The sequence below is a fragment of the Felis catus genome, chromosome C1 (assembly GCF_018350175.1).
Source record: "Felis catus isolate Fca126 chromosome C1, F.catus_Fca126_mat1.0, whole genome shotgun sequence".
Taxonomy (NCBI): Eukaryota; Metazoa; Chordata; class Mammalia; order Carnivora; family Felidae; genus Felis; species Felis catus.
In genome coordinates this window covers 10920872-10937616 of record NC_058375.1, presented here as the reverse complement: position 1 = coordinate 10937616, position 16745 = coordinate 10920872, and the positions used below count along the sequence as shown (strand labels likewise).

Below are 16745 nucleotides of genomic sequence, written 5' to 3'. Positions count from 1 at the left end.
TCCCGCCCCGCCCACACCCCCCGAAAGGCCACGGAATCAGAAATGGGAACGTAGAAGGCTAAACATCAGATGAACGGAGGGCCATCCACCCGCCCACCAGCTGGGCGTTTGGTTTCCATGGGCAAGAAGAGCTGTGCTTATCTTAAGATCAGAGAGAAAACCATGGTCTTCGGCATCGGGGAGGAAGGGTCACTCTCAAGTTCCTCAGGCCTCGGTTGAGGCTTTTCCCGCAGGGGGAACTGGTTCCTTGGGCTGAGGAACGTGTACTTTGACGGTTCTTGGAGGCCGACACCTGTTCAAGTCTTGGGAGTTCAGGCCTGCCATTGACTCTGGTGCGAATGGCCCCAATGGCGGTCGAGCATCGTGGTCCCAACAAAGGATTCGCTTTGACAACCAAAGTGTCAGGGGAACTCCAGTGCATGTCGTCCCTCCCAAGTCATCACTCAGCGCTGAGGTCAACAGACTCGAGCCCGAACACATGGATCCAACTGGTTTTCAAGGGTTGTGTCTGTGGACTTTTTTTTTTCTCTCTCTCTCTCTCTCTCTTTTTGGTCAAGCCCTACTGGGGGCTCTAGAGAGTCTGAACATTAAGCATTCCTTTCCTCCTTGTGCATGTTGTTCCAACCGGAACACTGTTGGGGAGAACCAGTTCAAGGTCAGTCCGGTGCTGTCAGTGGGAACTCAGAGCTCCCTTCTAGCCTGGTTGCTTGCCACCTGTCTCCTGAGAGGTTACAAAGTGGGTTACAGACATTAGCACGTGTTAATTCTCACAATGTCCCTGGGAGGGAACCAGGAAGTGTTGTGGATGCAGGTGTTGAGGCACAGAGGGGTGAGGCCACCGGCAAGAAGCCACAGAGCCAAACAGTGGCAGAGTCAGGCAAAGGGCGGGGGGGGGGGGGTTCTCTCCACCACGTCAATGACTTTGCTCTCCAGCCTTCATCTCCATGAGGGCATTGGTGAACACACCCCCGTCCCAGGTGACTGAGACCTCACCACACAGGTTTGTTGGGTTAATAGTGACAAGCATTTCCCTGCCCCCAATCCCAACCCTGCTGTCGCACTCGGTCGTCGCCGGCCTGAGTCAGTCAGCCCGGATCCCGTCCTCAGGATGTCCATCCTGACGACAGGAAACCTGCATTTCCTGGAACCGTTGCTGCTAAGCCCTGCCCCGCACCCTCCCGGCGCTGGAGCCCCGCCTGGGAGCAGGCAAAAGGCTCTTCTCTGCGTCCACCCCCCGTGCCCCATGGCTTTTGGGGTGGAAGGGAGTGACCGCCCCATTTTGCAGTCTCCCAAGGGAGATTCAGCGAGCCGAGTCAGAACCCGGGTGCTCAGTCGTGGGGGGCACAGGTGCTGGAGCCAGGAGCCCCGCCAGGCTGGCTGGAAGGGCCCCCGTGCCGACGGGTCAGCCTCAGGCTGTGCTCGCCCCTGGCACCGCCCTTGCTGGGTGCCGTGTGTCCGGCTGGAGCCGCACCTGCGCTTTCTGGGAGGGTGCTCTTGGGGAACTGCCTGCCTCCTTCCAACCGCGGCGGCTCAGTTCAAGGCCGCGGGGACCACCCGGCCTGCTCAGTGGCTGGCGGTCACTCTGGGTGGGGCCTGGGTTATAGAGAGGCTGGGCCGACAGGTCCTCCCACTGAGCGGACAGGTCCACAACCCGCTGAAGACAGGCAGGCCGGTGTCCCCTCGTTCCTCGGAGCGCCCGTCTGAAACTGCGACAGTCTGCTGGGATTGTGCCCGGGAGGGGCGCATCCCTGGCCCGCGGCCACTACGTGCAGTGGTGACAGCATCTGGCTACCCTTCCTCCGCGGGTGTGTCCGTGTTGGGGCTGCTGGGGCGACAGTCCCTTACACATTGGTGACCTCGAGGCCGTTGTAGCCTTCCAGCCGGCACTGCTCTGGCCTGCCCTGGGGGTCGTCGTCTCCACAATCTTCATTTTGAAGAGAGCCGTAGTCATCATGAAAATCAGGGTCTTTGCTGCTGAAGCCCCTTCCTATCTTCCCCAGCGGCAGCTGAGAAGAGAGAGATGAAGGTCAGAGGAAAAAAGGAACGGGGTGCCTTGCGATCTGGAAAACGTGGGGTCCCCCCATTCTCATTGCTGCGTGACCTTAAGCAACTTGCCTAACCTCTCTGTGTGCTTCCTGCTGCTCAGAGACCCCTGAGAGGATTTTGTGAGTCAACCCTCGGAGAGAGCTTTGTGTTCCCAACTGAAGGAACTGATTGGTTGCCCAGGGTGAGGACAAATATAGTCTGATGGTCCTCAAAAGTCTCCTACCTCCCTCCTCAGCAGGAGGAGCATGGAGAGTGGGTATAACAAGAGAGGCGAGAGTGTCTGAGCAGGGGCATGAGGTCCGACTGCATTCCCAAGTCGAGAAGAAATATTCTAGCACTTCCTGGTGTGGCAGAAAGGGTGTGCGTGTTTTGGAGACTCAGAAACTGGGCTTTGGATCCCTGCTTTGCCACTTCCTGGCTGTGTGACCTGGGATGAGTCACCTGCCCTCTCTGAGCCTCAATTTTCCCAGCTTCAAGGTGGGAATAGAAGTTCCTTTCTCCCAGAGTTGTCACAAAGAGTAGAAATTGGATCTGTGAAGCACACAGCCAGGTGTTGGCAAAGGATGGCTATTATTAACCCTACACAGCAGGTCCTCAGTGTGTATTTATCTCTTGTTTTGAACATATCTCTATTATAATCTTCCTGATGGCGCTTTGAAACTACTTATTCCCTCGACTGCCAGACCAGTGTTTCTCGATCTTTTGTTCCATGTTGCCACCTTTAAAAACGGAGACTTTTCCGATATTTTCTCCTAATCCCACCCCCCCATCAAATGTTCACCCCACAGATACACTGTGCTTCTGTTCATGTCCCTTATACATACCTGTGCTTCATACATAAAAAGAGTGAGGTTTTGGCCCCTTCCCACCAAACCCATTTTCACCCCATTCTAGACTGCACGTTTTGGACCGAGAGCACAGTAAGAGTCAGGGAGAGAATTTATTCATGCTTAGTCCCATTGATGCTCGGGGTGGTGCCTAAAACACAATTAGGATCCAAAAAACGTTTGCTGCATGAATGGAAGAATTTTTGGATTATCCACTTGGGCCATCTGTGTCTACACACTTTCATTTAGGAATCTGGGTCAGTCTGAGTCTGTGTGAACAGATCCAAACTGCACGTGCTTCCATACACCAGAGGCTAATCTGCCGCTATGGGTCGGGTCATTGGAGTTCAAGAGCTAAGTCGGTGGTTCTCAGAGTTTGGGGTGCATGGAACCCTCTGGACGGCTTGGCTGCAACCAAGGATCCCCGTCACCCCAGAGGCCCTTGGTTTTAGGAGGCTCGGGTGGGGGCGCCTGGGTGGCTCAGTCGGTTAAGCGTCTGACTCTTGATTTCGGCCCAAGTCATAATCTCACCGTTGGTTGAGTTCGAGCCCCGCGTCGGGTTCTGAGCGGAGCTCACAGAGCCTGCTTGGGATCCTCTGTCTGTCTGTCTGTCTGTCTCTCTCTCTCTGCCCCTGCTCACACTTGCTTTCCCTCTCTCTCATTCTCTCTCAACAAATAAACAAACATTTAGGAGGCCCAGGTGGGTCCCAGAAGCTGCCTGTGATTCTGATGCAGGCGGGCGAGACCTGTGCTTTGAGATGCTACTCTAAGCCTCGGGTGGGGGCTGGGCTTAAAGCATCATGCAGGTCAATTGAAGGTGTCTTCCTCTCTCCCGTCTGCATCTGTGACCTGGTCCATTGGTCCCCCTCCACAAGCCAAGACAGGAGCTGGGAGGGGGCATCATGGGTCCAGATGACAAAAAGACCTTCTCCAGGCTGCAGGAGCCCCGGGTGAAGGCGTCAGCGTCTTACCCGGCCAGCCTTGTATTTAATGCCGCCGCCGCTCTCCTCCTTCCCCGCCCGGGTGACGCTGGAGGCCCTCCCTGGGGGTGTTCCGAAACGCTCAGCCTCCCGGATGCCTGAGGAGCTGGGGAGAGACACATTCTGAGTCAGCGGTGGGGGACCCGCTCAGCTACCATCACCCAGAGACACACACACTCACTCACACAGGTGACAATGACCCTACCTGCTGCAATTTACCGCCTATCTTCTGCGTGCTAAGCACCCCTGTGCTACGAATGCACCCCGAAGCGTCAGGAAAATCGCCCCCGCCCTGCTTTTGAAATCTGTGTCTCCCCCGCCCCACCCCACAGTGACTTGTTGACTGAAGTGACCCCACTACTCCCTTCTCTGTATTAAAGCGCTGAAGGCTTCTGTTAGAATAGGATTCCGCAAACTGCGGCCTGCAGGCTGGAGCCGGCCCGCCGACTGATTTTGCAAATAAAGTTTTATTGGAACACAGCTACGCCCGTTAGTTGTGTATGTGTTGTCTAAGCCTCCTTTCTTGCTATGAGAACAGAGTTGTATACTTTTTAAAAAATGTTTATTGGGGCGCCTGGGTGGCTCAGTCGGTTGGGCGTCTGACTTCGGCTCAGGTCACCATCTTGTGGTCCGTGAGTTCGGGCCCTGCGACGGGCTCTGGACTGATGGCTCGGAGCCTGGAGCCTGCTTCAGATTCTGTGTCTCCCTCTCTCTGACCCTCCCCCGTTCATGCTCTGTCTCTCAAGTAAATAAATGTTAAAATAAATAAATAAATAAATAAATAAATAAATAAATAAATAAATAAAAAATGTTTATTTATTTTTGAGAGAGAAAGAGACAGAGCATGAACAGGGGAGGGGCAGAGAGAGAGAGGGAGACGCAGACTCTGAAGCAGGCTCCGGGCTCTGAGCTGTCAGCACAGAGCCCGACGTGGGGCCCCTGAACCCACGAGATCATAATCCGAGTTGAAGTCGGATGCTTAACGAACTGAGCCACCCAGGTGCCCCTGTATATATTTTTTTCTTTTTTTAATTTTCTTTTTTCTTTTTTAAAATTTACATCCAAATTAGTTCGCATATAGTGCAACAACGATTTCAGGAGTAGATTCCTTAGTGCCCCTGACCCATTTAGCCCATCCTCCCTCCCACAACCCCTCCAGTAACCCTCAGTTTATTCTCTATATTTAAGAGTCTCTTATGTTTTGTCCCCCTCCCTGTTTTATATTATTTTTGGTTCCTTTCCCTTATGTTCATCTGTTTTGTCTCTTAAAGTCCTCATGTGAGTGAAGTCATATGATTTTTGTCTTTCTCTGACTAATTTCACTTAGCATAATGCCCTCCAGTTCCATCCACGTAGTTGCAAACGGCAAGATGTCATTCTTTCTGATTGCTGAGTAATACTCCACTGTATATATATACCACATTTTCTTTATCCATTCATCCATCGATGGACATTTGGGCTCCTTCCATACTTTGGCTATTGTCGATAGTGCTGCTATAAACATTGAGGTACGTGTGTCCCTTCAAAACAGCACACCTGGATCCCTTGGATAAATACCTAGTAGTGCCATTGCTGGGTCGTAGGGTGGTTCTATGTTTAGTTTTTTGAGGAACCTCCATACTGTTTCCCAGAATGGATGCACCAATTTGCATTCCCACCAACAACGCAAAAGAGATCCTCTCTCTCCGCATCCTCGCCAACGTCTGTTGTTGCCTGAGTTGTTCATGTTAGCCATTCTGACAGGTGTGAGGTGGTATCTCATTGTGGTTTTGATTTGTATTTCCCTGATGATGAGTGATGTTGAGCGTTTTGTCACGTGTCATTGGCCATCTGGATGTCTTCTTTGGAGAAGTGTCTATTCATGTCTTTTGCCCATTTCTTCACTGGATTATTTGTTTTTGGGGTGTTGAGTTTGATAAGTTCTTTATAGATTTTGGATACTGACCCTTTATCTGGTATGCCACTTGCAAATATCTTCTCCCATCCCATCCCGTCAGTTGCCTTCTAGTTTTGCTGATTGTTTCCTTCTCTGGGCAGAAGCTTTTTATTTTGATGAGGTCCCAGTAGTTCATCTTTGCTTTTGTTTCCCTTGCCTCTGGAGACGTGTTGAGTAAGAAGTTGCTGTGGCCAAGATCAAAGAGGTTTTTGCCTGCTTTCTCCTCGTGGATTTTGATGGCTTCCTATCTTACATTGAGATCTTTCATCCATTTTGAGTTTATTTTTGTGTGTGGTATAAAAAAGTGGTCCAGGTTCCTTCTTCTGCATGTCACTGTCCAGTTTTCCCAGCGCCACTTGCCGAAGAGACTGTCTTTATTCCATTGCATATTCTTTCCTGCTTTGTGAAAGATTAGTTGGTCATACGTTTGTGGGTCCATTTCTGGGTTCTCTATTCTGTTCCATTGATCTGAGTGTCTGTTCTTGTGCCAGTACCATACTGTCTTGATGATGACAGCTTTGTAGTATAGCTTGAAGTCTAGGATTGTGATGCCTCCTGCTTTGGTTTTCTTTTTCAAGATTGCTTTGGCTATTCGGGGTCTTTTCTGGTTCCATACAAATTTTAGGATTATTTGTTCTAGCTCTGTGAAGAATGCTGGTGTTATTTTGATAGGGGTTGCATTGAATATGTAGATTGCTTTGGGTAGTGTCGACATTTTAACAATATTTGTTCTTCCTATCCAGGAGCATGGAATCTTTTTCCATTTTTTTGTGTCTTCTTCAATTTCTTTCAAAAGCTTTCTATAGTTTTCAGCGTATAGATTTTTCACCTCTTTGGTTAGATTTATTCCTAGGTATTTTATGGTTTTATGTGCAACTGTAAATGGGATCGATTCCTTGATTTCTCTTTCAGTCACTTCATTGTTGGTGTATAGGCATGCAACTGATTTCTGTGCATTGATTTTATATCCTGAAACTTTGCTGAATTCATGAATCAGTTCTAGCAGTTTTTTTGGTGAAATCTTTAGGGTTTTCCATATAGAGTATCATGTCATCTGCAAAGAGTGAAAGTTTGACTTCCTCCTGGTCGATTTGGATGCCTTTTATTTCTTTGTGTTGTCTGATTGCCGAGGCTAAGACTTCCAATACTATGTTGAATAACAGTGGCACGAGTGGACATCCCTGTCTTGTTCCTGACCTTAGGAGGAAAGCTCTCAGTTTTTCCCCATTGAGGATGATATTAGCATTGGGTCATTCATATATGGCTTTCATGATCTTGAGGTATGCTCCTTCTATCCCTACTTTCTTGAGGGTTTTTATCAAGAAAGGATGCTGTATTTTGTCAAATGCTTTCTCTGCATCTATTGAGAGGATCATATCTTTCTTGTCCTTTCTTTAATTGATGTGATGAATCACATTAATTGTTTTGTGGCTATATTGAACCAGCCCTGCATCCCAGGTATAAATCCCACTTGGTTGTGGTGAACAACTTTTTTAATGTATTGTTGAATCCGGTTGGCTAATATCTTGTTGAGGATTTTACATCCATGTTCATCAGGAAAACTGGTCTATAGTTCTCCTTTTTAGTGGGGTCTCTGTCTGGTTTTAGAATCAAGGTAATGCTGGCTTCATAGAAAGAGTTTGGAAGTTTTCCTTCCATTTCTATTTTTTGGAACACCTTCAAGAGAATGGGTGTTAACTCTTCCTTAAATGTTTGGTAGAATTCCCCTGGAAAGCCATCTGGCCCTGGGCTCTTGTTTTTTGGTAGATTTTTGATTACTAATTCGATTTCCTTACTGGTTATGGGTCTGTTCAAATTTTCTATTCCTTCCTGTTTCAGTTTTGGTAGTGTATATGTTTCTAGGAATTTGTCCATTTCTTCCAGATTGCCCATTTTATTGGCGTATAATTGCTCATAATATTCTCTTATTATTGTTTTTATTTTTTCTGTGTTGGTTGTGATCTCTTCTCTTTCATTCTTGATTTTATTTATTTGGGTCGTTTCCTTTTTCTTTTTGATCAGACTGGCTAGTGGTTTATCAATTTTGTTAATTTGTTAATTTATCATCAATTTGTTAATTTGCTATGAATTTATTGCCATTATGATGCTTGTAGAGTTGGAGCTTCTGGTGGTGTTCTCTGGTCCTTTTTAGTCTTTGTTGCTTTTGGTCTTTTTTTTTTTTTTTTTCGTCTTTTCTCCCCTCAGAGAGTCCCCCTTGAAATTTCTTGCAGGGCTGGTTTAGTGGTCCCAAACTCCTTTAATTTTTGTTTGTCTGGGAAATGTTTTACCTCTCCTTCTATTTTCAATGACAGCCTTGCTGGATAAAGAATTCTCGGCTGCATATTTTTCTGATTCAGCACATTGAATATATTCTGCCACTCTTTTCTGGCCTGCTGAGTTTCTGTGGATAGGTCTGCTGCAAACCTGATCTGTTTTCCCTTGTAGGTTAGGGACTTTTTTCCCCTTGCTGCTTTCATGAGTCTCTCCTTGCCTGAGTATTTTGTGAATTTGACTATGATATGCCTTGTTGATGGTCAGTTTTTGTTGAATCCAATGGGGGTCCTCTGTGCTTCCTGGATTTTGATGTCTGTGTCTTTCCCCAGGTTAGGAAAGTTTTCCGCTATGATTTGCTCACATACCCCTATTTCTCTCTCTTCCTCTTCTGGGACCCCTGTGATTCTGATGTTGTTCCTTTTTAATGAGTCACTGATTTCTCTAATTCTTAAATCGTGCTCTTTTGCCCTGATCTCCCTCTTTTTTTCTGCTTCATTATTCTCTATAAGTTTGTCCTCTATATCGCTGATTCTCTGTTCTGCCTCATCCATCCTTGCCGCTGCGGCATCCATTCATGATTGCAGCTCAGTTATAGCATGTTTTATTATTTCATTCTGACTAGTTTTACTTCTTTTATCTCTGCAGAAAGGGATTCTAATCTATTTTCAACTCCAGCTAGTATTCTTATTATCGTGATTCTATATTCTGGTTCAGACATCTTGCTTGTATCTGTGTTGGTTAAGTCCCTGGCTGTCCTTTCTTCCTGCTCTTTTTTTTGGGGTGAATTCCTTCATTTTGTCGTTTTGAAGGGAGAAAAGGAATTAATGAGGGAGAACAATTAACATTTTAAAAATATTAAAATTAAAAAAAGATTAAAATTAAAAACTTAAACACACACACAAATTGAATAAATGATGCTAGATCCTAGATGTGTTTTGGTCTGGGTGTTGAAAGTGGTTTGACAGATTAGAGAAAAAAAACGGGAGGGAAGAAAAAAAAAAAGGGAATCGTTTGAGAGTTTGAAAAAAATGAATACACTGAAGTAGACTAAAATGAGATGATGGAGGTAAAACAGAATTTGAAAAAACATACACAGAAGTAAAGGATATAGTAGAAAAAATTAAAGAAAACTATTTTATTAAAATTAAAAATAAAAATGAATTTTTCTTTTTCTATATTCAAGAAGGAGAAAAGAAACGAGAAGGAGAAAGAAGAGAAAAAAGAAAAGGAAAAAAGAGATCGTTTGAAAATTTGAAAAAGTGAATACACTGAAGTAGACTAAAATAAAATGGTGGAAGTAAAATAGAATTTGAAAAAATTTACATAAAAGCAAAAAAATAGAAAAAAATAAAGAAAAATATTTTTAATAAAAATTGAAGGTAAAAATGAAGTTTTTCTCTTTCTGCATTCAAGAAAAAGAAAAGAAGCGAAAAAGAAAAAAGAAAAGGAAGAAAAAGGAAATCGTTTGAAACTTTGAAAAGGTGAATACACTGTATTAGACTAAAATAAATGTTGGAAGTAAAATAGAATTTGGAAAACTTTACACAGAAGTAAAAAATGTAGTAAAAAAAACCAAAGAAAAATATTTTTAGTAAAAATTGAAAATAAAAATGAATTTTTCTCTTTCTGTATTCAAGAAAAAGAAGTGAAAAAGAAGAAAAAAGAAAGAAAATGGGATAGATGGACTTTCTACCAGATTGAAATAGAACTGAAATTACTTTGTTTTCCCCTAGAAGTCAGACTAGGAAGCGCTTTATGGTCCATAAATTAAGCCGGCGGTGAGACGTGTGTTCTTCAAGAGCGAGGTTGACCCGGTTGGGCGGGGCTCATTGTAACGGCTCCGCTCTCCACGAGATGGCGCTGCTAGCTTCCTGGGGTGGGTTCTTGTGGCGCTCCTAGGTGCGTATGCGCATGCGCGCGAGCGGTGAAATGGCGCCACCCAGCTACCCGGTCTGTTCTCCCCATCAGCAGTCGCGCACCCGTCCTCTGTCTTCAGCTCTCGACCACTCCCCGCTTCTTCCCTCTCCATGACCAGGCCCCAGGCAGTCGCTCTCTCCTGAGTTTTGTCTCAGACGCGGCTGTTTTCCCCGGCCCCTTACTTCGGAAGGGCTGTGGCTTCGGCCCCTTCCGCCCCTCTGCGGGAGGGTCTCCCCGGGCAACGGCCGACGCCGGCCGCACCCAGGAAAGTTCGCCAAACCGTGCTGCTGCCGGAGCCCAGAGACCGCGGCCGGGTGCCAGCCGCCCCAGAAAAAGTTCGCGAGCTAGCGCAGCAGCAGCCTTTCAGGGATTATGGAAAATCGCAACACGCATCTGGCACCAGGCTTCACCCTTAACGACCTTGTTCCAGCACCAGCGATCGGGGCCGATCTCTGGGGTCTGCTGGGCCCAGGTGGCCTCACAGCCTCTACCGAACGCCCTCCCGGCCGTGGAACCGCTTCTCCCCGTGTGGCCCGAGAACCTCCCGGACCCTGCTCTGCTCCTGGGGATTCGCCCTTCCCTCCAGAGCACCCACCGCCAGGTATCGAGCTGGGGAGTTGCAGCCTTTGCGCTCCCCTTGTTTATTACAGTCTTAATGGAATTTAAACCCTCTCCTTTCTCCCTATTTAGTTCAGTCCCTGTGGCTGTTTCCAATTTTCCACTTTCTCTCCAGCTGCTTTTGGGGAGGGGTGCTTTTCCCGTATTCTCCCCCCGACCCTTGACTCCGTCCTCTCTCTGCCTGCAAAAGCACCTCCCTTCCCGCGGCTTTTTGCTCCCCAAGTTCGCCTCTCTGCACCGTGTCCCTGCTGAATTCGGTGGTTCAGGTTGTGCAGGTGGTCGTGTTAATCCTCCGGTCAGTTTTCTAGGTGTGTAGGTTGGTTTCGTGTTGGTCTGGCTGCATTTCATGGACACGAGACCCACAAAAATCTTCTATGCTCTTCCGCCACCTTGTCTCCTCCTCCCCCGTATATTTTTGATATAGACCGAGTGTCTGTGTTTTGACACAGTTCCCAAGTGCTAACATTTACTATCTAACCTTTTTTTTAAATTATTATTTGATAGAGAGTTTGTGTGCGTGCGAGTGGGGGAGAGGTGCAGAGGGAGAGAGAGAAAATCTTAAGCAGGCTCCATGATCAGCATGGAGCCCAATGTGGGGCTTGAAACCACGAACTGTGAGATCATGACTTGAACTGAAATCAAGAAGCTCAACTGACTGAGCCACCCAGGCGTCCCTCTGTCTAACGTTTTAAAGAAGTCTTCCGGCCCCTGTTAGACTATCAGTGCTGTGCTGGACGTATGAGGTGTTGGGGTAAGAATCCTGGTCCAGAATCCTGGAAGTTCTGAACTCAGTCCTCCCACCTGCCCTGTTTTACTTTTAGATGTTGGCCAAACCCCCGTCTCCCCTGGGCTCTGGCGTTCTGCCTTTGCCTGGAGGGTAGGCTGTAGCCTTGGCGGGAGCCTTGTGCACGTTCTCCGTCAACCTTGCCAGACCCAAGCCGCTTATGTCCAGAGAATTTCTCGGAGCTCTAGCAGGATTGAAATCCCGGCTCTACCATTCATTGGCTGTGTGATCTTGAGCAAGCCATTTCGTTTCTTGGAAGCTTGGTTTCTAGGTCTGCAAAACGGGGATTATAACGTAGCCAACTTTATGAAGTTAGTTAAAACGTGCTTCGAAGCTTAGCTGACGTCCAATAAATGGCCACAATAAGGGTTCATAGTAACATTTAGAACACTTTGCAAAGGAGTCGGCTCTGACTGACAGGCAGCCAGGGATCGGGGTCGCGGGAGCTGAGAGCCTTGGCCCAAGCTAACATGAAGGCAGACTTGCTAAGAGAAATGAACCCTCTGGGGTTTTTAAAGCTGCCTCAGAGAAGTCCTGCTTCCGGGGCAAACCTTGTCGAGGGGGTTTAAGGCAGGGGAGAGGTGGCATGTAGGTGGTGCTGGCAGGTTGGAGGGCAAATCAAGCTGAGTTTTCAGATCCGTGGGTGCCGGGGGCTCCCCGGGTCTAGTGGGGAAGCCGTTCCAATGCAGAAGCCATGAAAATCTAAACTCACTCAGCCAGCGGTTTGCTGTCATGCATCGAAGTGCGTTAAATCCTCCTGACTTGGGGACACTAGCCGTTGAATGAGCTTGGGAGAGCTGCCGGGGCCCTCGGCTTCCCCCTGGAGAAGAGGTAGAAGTCAGGCCTTACCTGAGGATTCACGAGACCCTCGGTGGCAGGGATGGAACTTGACCTTGAGCCTCTAGGATCAAGATCCGGACCCTGGAGGACAGCGTAGGACCCTGGGCTCCACACCAGTGGAGTGGCCTGGCCTGACCTCTGAGCAGGTACGTCACCTGGGCTGTGTGTTCTACAGAGAGGGGTGCGTAAAAGCTCTTCTCGGGGCGCCTGGGTGGCTCAGTCGGTTAAGCATCCAACTTCGGCTCAGGTCATGATCTTGCAGTTCACGAGTTCAACCCCCACATCGGGCTCCATGCCGACAGCTCAGAGCCTGGAGCCTGCTTCGGATTCTGTGTCTCCCCCTCTCTCTGCCCCTCCCATGCTCATGCTCTCTCTTTCTCTCTCTCTCAAGAATAAGTAAACATTAAAAAAAAATTATGAAGTCCTACCTCAGAATGTGAGGAGGAGTCTTTGTGGAGGTAGGTAATTAAGTTAAAATGAGGTCATTCGAGTGGTCCACAGTCCGATATGACTGGTATCCTTGCAAGAATCAGAGATTTGGGGGGTGCCTGGGTGGCCCCGTCGGTTAAGCGTGTGACTTAGGTTCAGGTCATGATCTCGCGGTCTGTGAGTTCGAGCCCCACGTCGGGCTCTGTGCTGACAGCTCAGAGCCTGGAGCCTGTTTCAGATTCTGTGTCTCCCTCTCTGTCTCTGCCCCTCCCATGCTCATGCTCTGTCTCTCTCTGTCTCTCAATAATAAGTAAACATTAAAAAAAAAATTTTTTTTTAAAGAAGATGGTGGGTGGGTTGAAGAACAAACCCATCAGAAAGATTGTCCTTCATTGTCGGGGGCATCCTGGGGGTCTCAGAGAAAGGGTTGTTCCCACCAGTACCGAACCACATTTTGGAGAGAGAGAGAGAGGTCTTAACCTCCATTATTGCAGTTGAACCTGGGCATTTATACCCTGGGACAAAGGCTCAAAAGTCCCCCTGGGAGGGGCTCAGGGAGGGGCCTTGACACCTTCCGCTGTTGTTTGGTCATTCGGCTCACGCTTCAGGGAAGAAGCAGCGTATGATGGTTTAAATCCCAGCTCCACTGTTTATCAGCGGATGGGTCCAGGCAAGATAGGTAACCCTCTTGTACCTCAGTTTCCTCATCTGTGAAATGGGGCTCCTAGTATGTGTCTCCTGGTAGCTATCAAATGCTAGGCCCTGAGCCGGGCCCGTGGCAGAGGGCAGCCAGTGGCTGTGGCAGTTTGATGACCGCACCCTAGAGCTGCCTCTGCAGGAGGGAAGGAGAAGGGAGGAGGAGAGGGAGATGTTGGCCGATTCTTCCATTTTTGGAAACAAAATGGCAACCTCTGGACTGTGGGTCATGAGGCCATAGACCGGGAATGAGTAAGAAGATACAAAGTTTGTCTGCTGCTTCAGAGATCTAGGGGACACTCTGGGGGCCCCTGGGTGGCTCAGTTGGTTAAGCAACAGACTCTTGATTTTGGCTCAGGTCGTGATCTCACAGTTTGTGAGTTCGAGCCCCGCGTCAGGCTCTCAGCATGGAGCCTGCCTAGGATTCTCCCTCTCCCTCCTTCTCTGCCCCTCTCCTGCTCACGCTGTCTCTCTCTCTCAAAATAAATACACATTAAACAAAAATACAGAGAACTCCATCTCTGACCTCATATCCAAGCAGAATATAAGTGGGCATCCTGGAAGGACCCATCCCTGTCCCTGACTCTATGTTAGTGACAGACTGGATCATCCTCCAGGCCGACGCTGGGGACAGTCCCCTATTTCCATGTAGACTCTCCATTTGGCTGCTCCGGGGCTGCAGCGAATGCCTTTGGAACACCACGGCTACTCCCTGCATCCTTTTTGTCCCCTGGTTTATTTCTCCGGATCTGGAACTCACAGAGGACTGACACACAGTTGGTGCTGGACGGGGGTTTATCAGGAGAAGCAGGAGGCGCGTGTCGGGGCAGATGCCGGGAGAGGATGCGAGACACTGCTCGTTTGGGTGTGTGTCTTGTCACAGAGACAGGAGGAGGCGGGAGAAGACGATGCCATGTTGGGACTTAGTAACGCCGGGAACGTGCCTCTCCCGGGGTCAGGTGTGGATGCTAATGTTCCCTGACTCCGTGGCCCTGGGCCACAGTATGGGGTGACTGCAGCCTCCTGATGTGCTCTGAGCGGCCTGCCCCCTCTCCTCTCTAAGTGGTCACAGGGCCTCAGGGTCTACTGGGGAGTGGGAGCAGGTGCTCGTCGGCACCCCCGTAAACTTGCCAGCGTGGTGGAAAGCCATTGGGTCCTTGGGAGACACTGGCATGGCCACTGGCTACTCTTATGGGGCCACTGCACTTCTCTGAAGCTAGTTTTCTCACCCATACGGTGGGGCAATGATCTGGGGCGCCTGGGTGGTGCAGTTGGTTAAGTGTCCAACTCTTGATTTCAGCTCAGGTCACTATCTTGCGGTTTGTGAGATTGAGCCCCGAGTCACGCTCTGCGCTGAGAGCTCGGAGCCTGCTTGGGATTCTGTCTCCTGCTCTCTCTGCCCCTCCCCTGCTTGCTCTCTGTCTCTCTCTCTCTCAAAATAAATAAACTTTAAAAAATGGGACAATGATCCCTTCTCATCCAGCTTCCTTCTTAGGGACGAGGATCAGATGAAATAAGGAATGAGACAGAACTTTGCTGTTGATAACTTGCAAGTCAAATTGCCAAGTGTTATTCCCACAACCGTCACCTGGTCCCCCCAAGCCTTGGATTCAATCTGGGATGGAGTCTCGGGTTAGCCCTTGGTATCTATTCAATGGTCAGGGATGTTTCTCCATCTGAATCCTTCCACCCCATCAGAGTATTCTGGAAGGACTCACCCCAAAGGACCAGCACCACCTGCCCTGCCCCCTCTCTCTGGAAAGCTAAAGTCAGCAACAGAAGGACAGGGAGCGAGAGGACAATGGGCAGGGCAGTTTCACTGCTTGGGCCACCGCTGAGATGTCCTGGGGCAAAGCCCGAGGATCTTGGTTAATATAAACCCATCCGACCCTCCCACGCATCTCACCACATGCCTGGGGGTCACCGTCTCCACTGGTGTTCTGCTTAGCTGGGGACACTTGTACCAACAGGGGGTGGTCTCCAGAATTTCTTAGAAACTCATGAAGTTCTGTTTCCCCTAAGCTGACCGAAATCTCTTCCCCTGGGCTGTGGCAGGTTCTCAGCAAAGGGGTCTCAAATGCCACACCGAGACCCGATGCACGGGCCATGGACGGACACACAGAAGGAAGCAGCATGGTGCAGAGGTGACAGCAGGGAGGTGGGCCTGGGGTCTGGGCTGGTGGAGCCTCTCGGTGCCCTGGCTGACCAGCTCCGACTCCTTGCCTGGAAGATGAGAAGGGTCCCCTTTCCTCTTCCTTATCCTGCCATCAGGAAGGATTGCTTTCCTCTTATTCTTAAACAAATTTTTTAATGTTCATTTTATCTTTGAGGGAGAGAGACAGAGCGTGAGCAGGGGAGGGGCAGAGAGAGAGGGAGGCACAGAATCCGAAGCAGGCTCCAGGCGCCGAGCCGTCAGCACAGGGCCCGACGCGGGGCTCGAACCCGTGAACCGTGAGCTGATGTCGGATGCCTCACCGACTGAGCCACCCAGGTGCCCCACTTTCACCTTGTTCTTAAAGGAGTCTTTGGCCTGTCCACAGCATAAGAACCCACCCTATTTGCTCCCCACCAGAAACTTCCCCAGTGCTCAGCCTCAAATCCTGGACAGTCCTTTTCATGCACCTGTTAGCTCAGGAGTGCTCAAGGGTTTAATCAGACACATGAGTGCCTGCTAATGTTTAGCTAGTGCTGCCCCTCCAGGGCTCAGAATGTATTAAGGCCATTACAGATCACAATGCTCCAGAAGGGAGGTCAGGGAAGGGGACAATTCTTAGGAGAAAAGCCTTTTTCCTGCACCTGTTGATGTACGGCTCATGGAATAGGGTCCTCGTCAAACGTTGGTTTCCATAGAACTACCTCGAAATGCTCAGAATGTACATTCCTGGGCTCTACCAGCAGATAAGGGTCCTGCAGATCTGAGTCAGGGCCAGGGGATCTGCATTTCACAAGGGCACCGATGATTCTGCTGCAGGAGTCCATGGACCACGCTTTGAGAAACACTTAGGTATTAGCCTGCTGATGGGGAAGGGCAACTCGGGACTTCTGGATTGTCGCCACTAATACACGACTCCCCCCACCCCCTAAGCCTCAGTGTCTCCACCTGCATGACACAGGGTGTGTTCCAGCTGCTTCTTGAGGCTTCATGTGGTTTGGGGGTTCAGCACTCGGGGTTCTGACTCGAGAGCCTCCGATTCAAATCTGAGCTCAGTCAGCAAGACGGACACAGCCTTAGCTAGACTCACCGATAATTAAAGAGTAAAGACTTAAATTACTAAAACCAGGAACGAGAGAGGGGACATTACTACCAACTTTACAGAAATAGGAGAGGCTATCAGGAAGTGATTATAGAATCAATTACATGCCAACGAATTAGCTAACCTCGGCAAAACGGACAAATT

The 16745-nt window shown here is 49.0% G+C and overlaps 1 protein-coding gene across 4 annotated transcripts in view; it reads right to left on the bottom strand.

The window, feature by feature from the left end:
- Positions 1 to 527: 527 nt before the first annotated feature.
- The window catches only part of KAZN (kazrin, periplakin interacting protein), a 1126623-nt gene continuing 1110405 nt past the window's right edge, over positions 528 to 16745 (bottom strand). For all 4 annotated transcript variants that reach the window (XM_023260038.2, XM_023260042.2, XM_023260041.2 and 1 more), the window contains 2 exons: positions 3845 to 3959; positions 528 to 2006 (listed from right to left, as the gene is read on the bottom strand). In XM_023260038.2, the coding sequence (XP_023115806.1) occupies positions 1842 to 2006; positions 3845 to 3959 (280 nt within the window). In that variant the 3' untranslated portion in view covers positions 528 to 1841. The remainder of the gene's footprint in view (positions 2007 to 3844; positions 3960 to 16745) is intronic.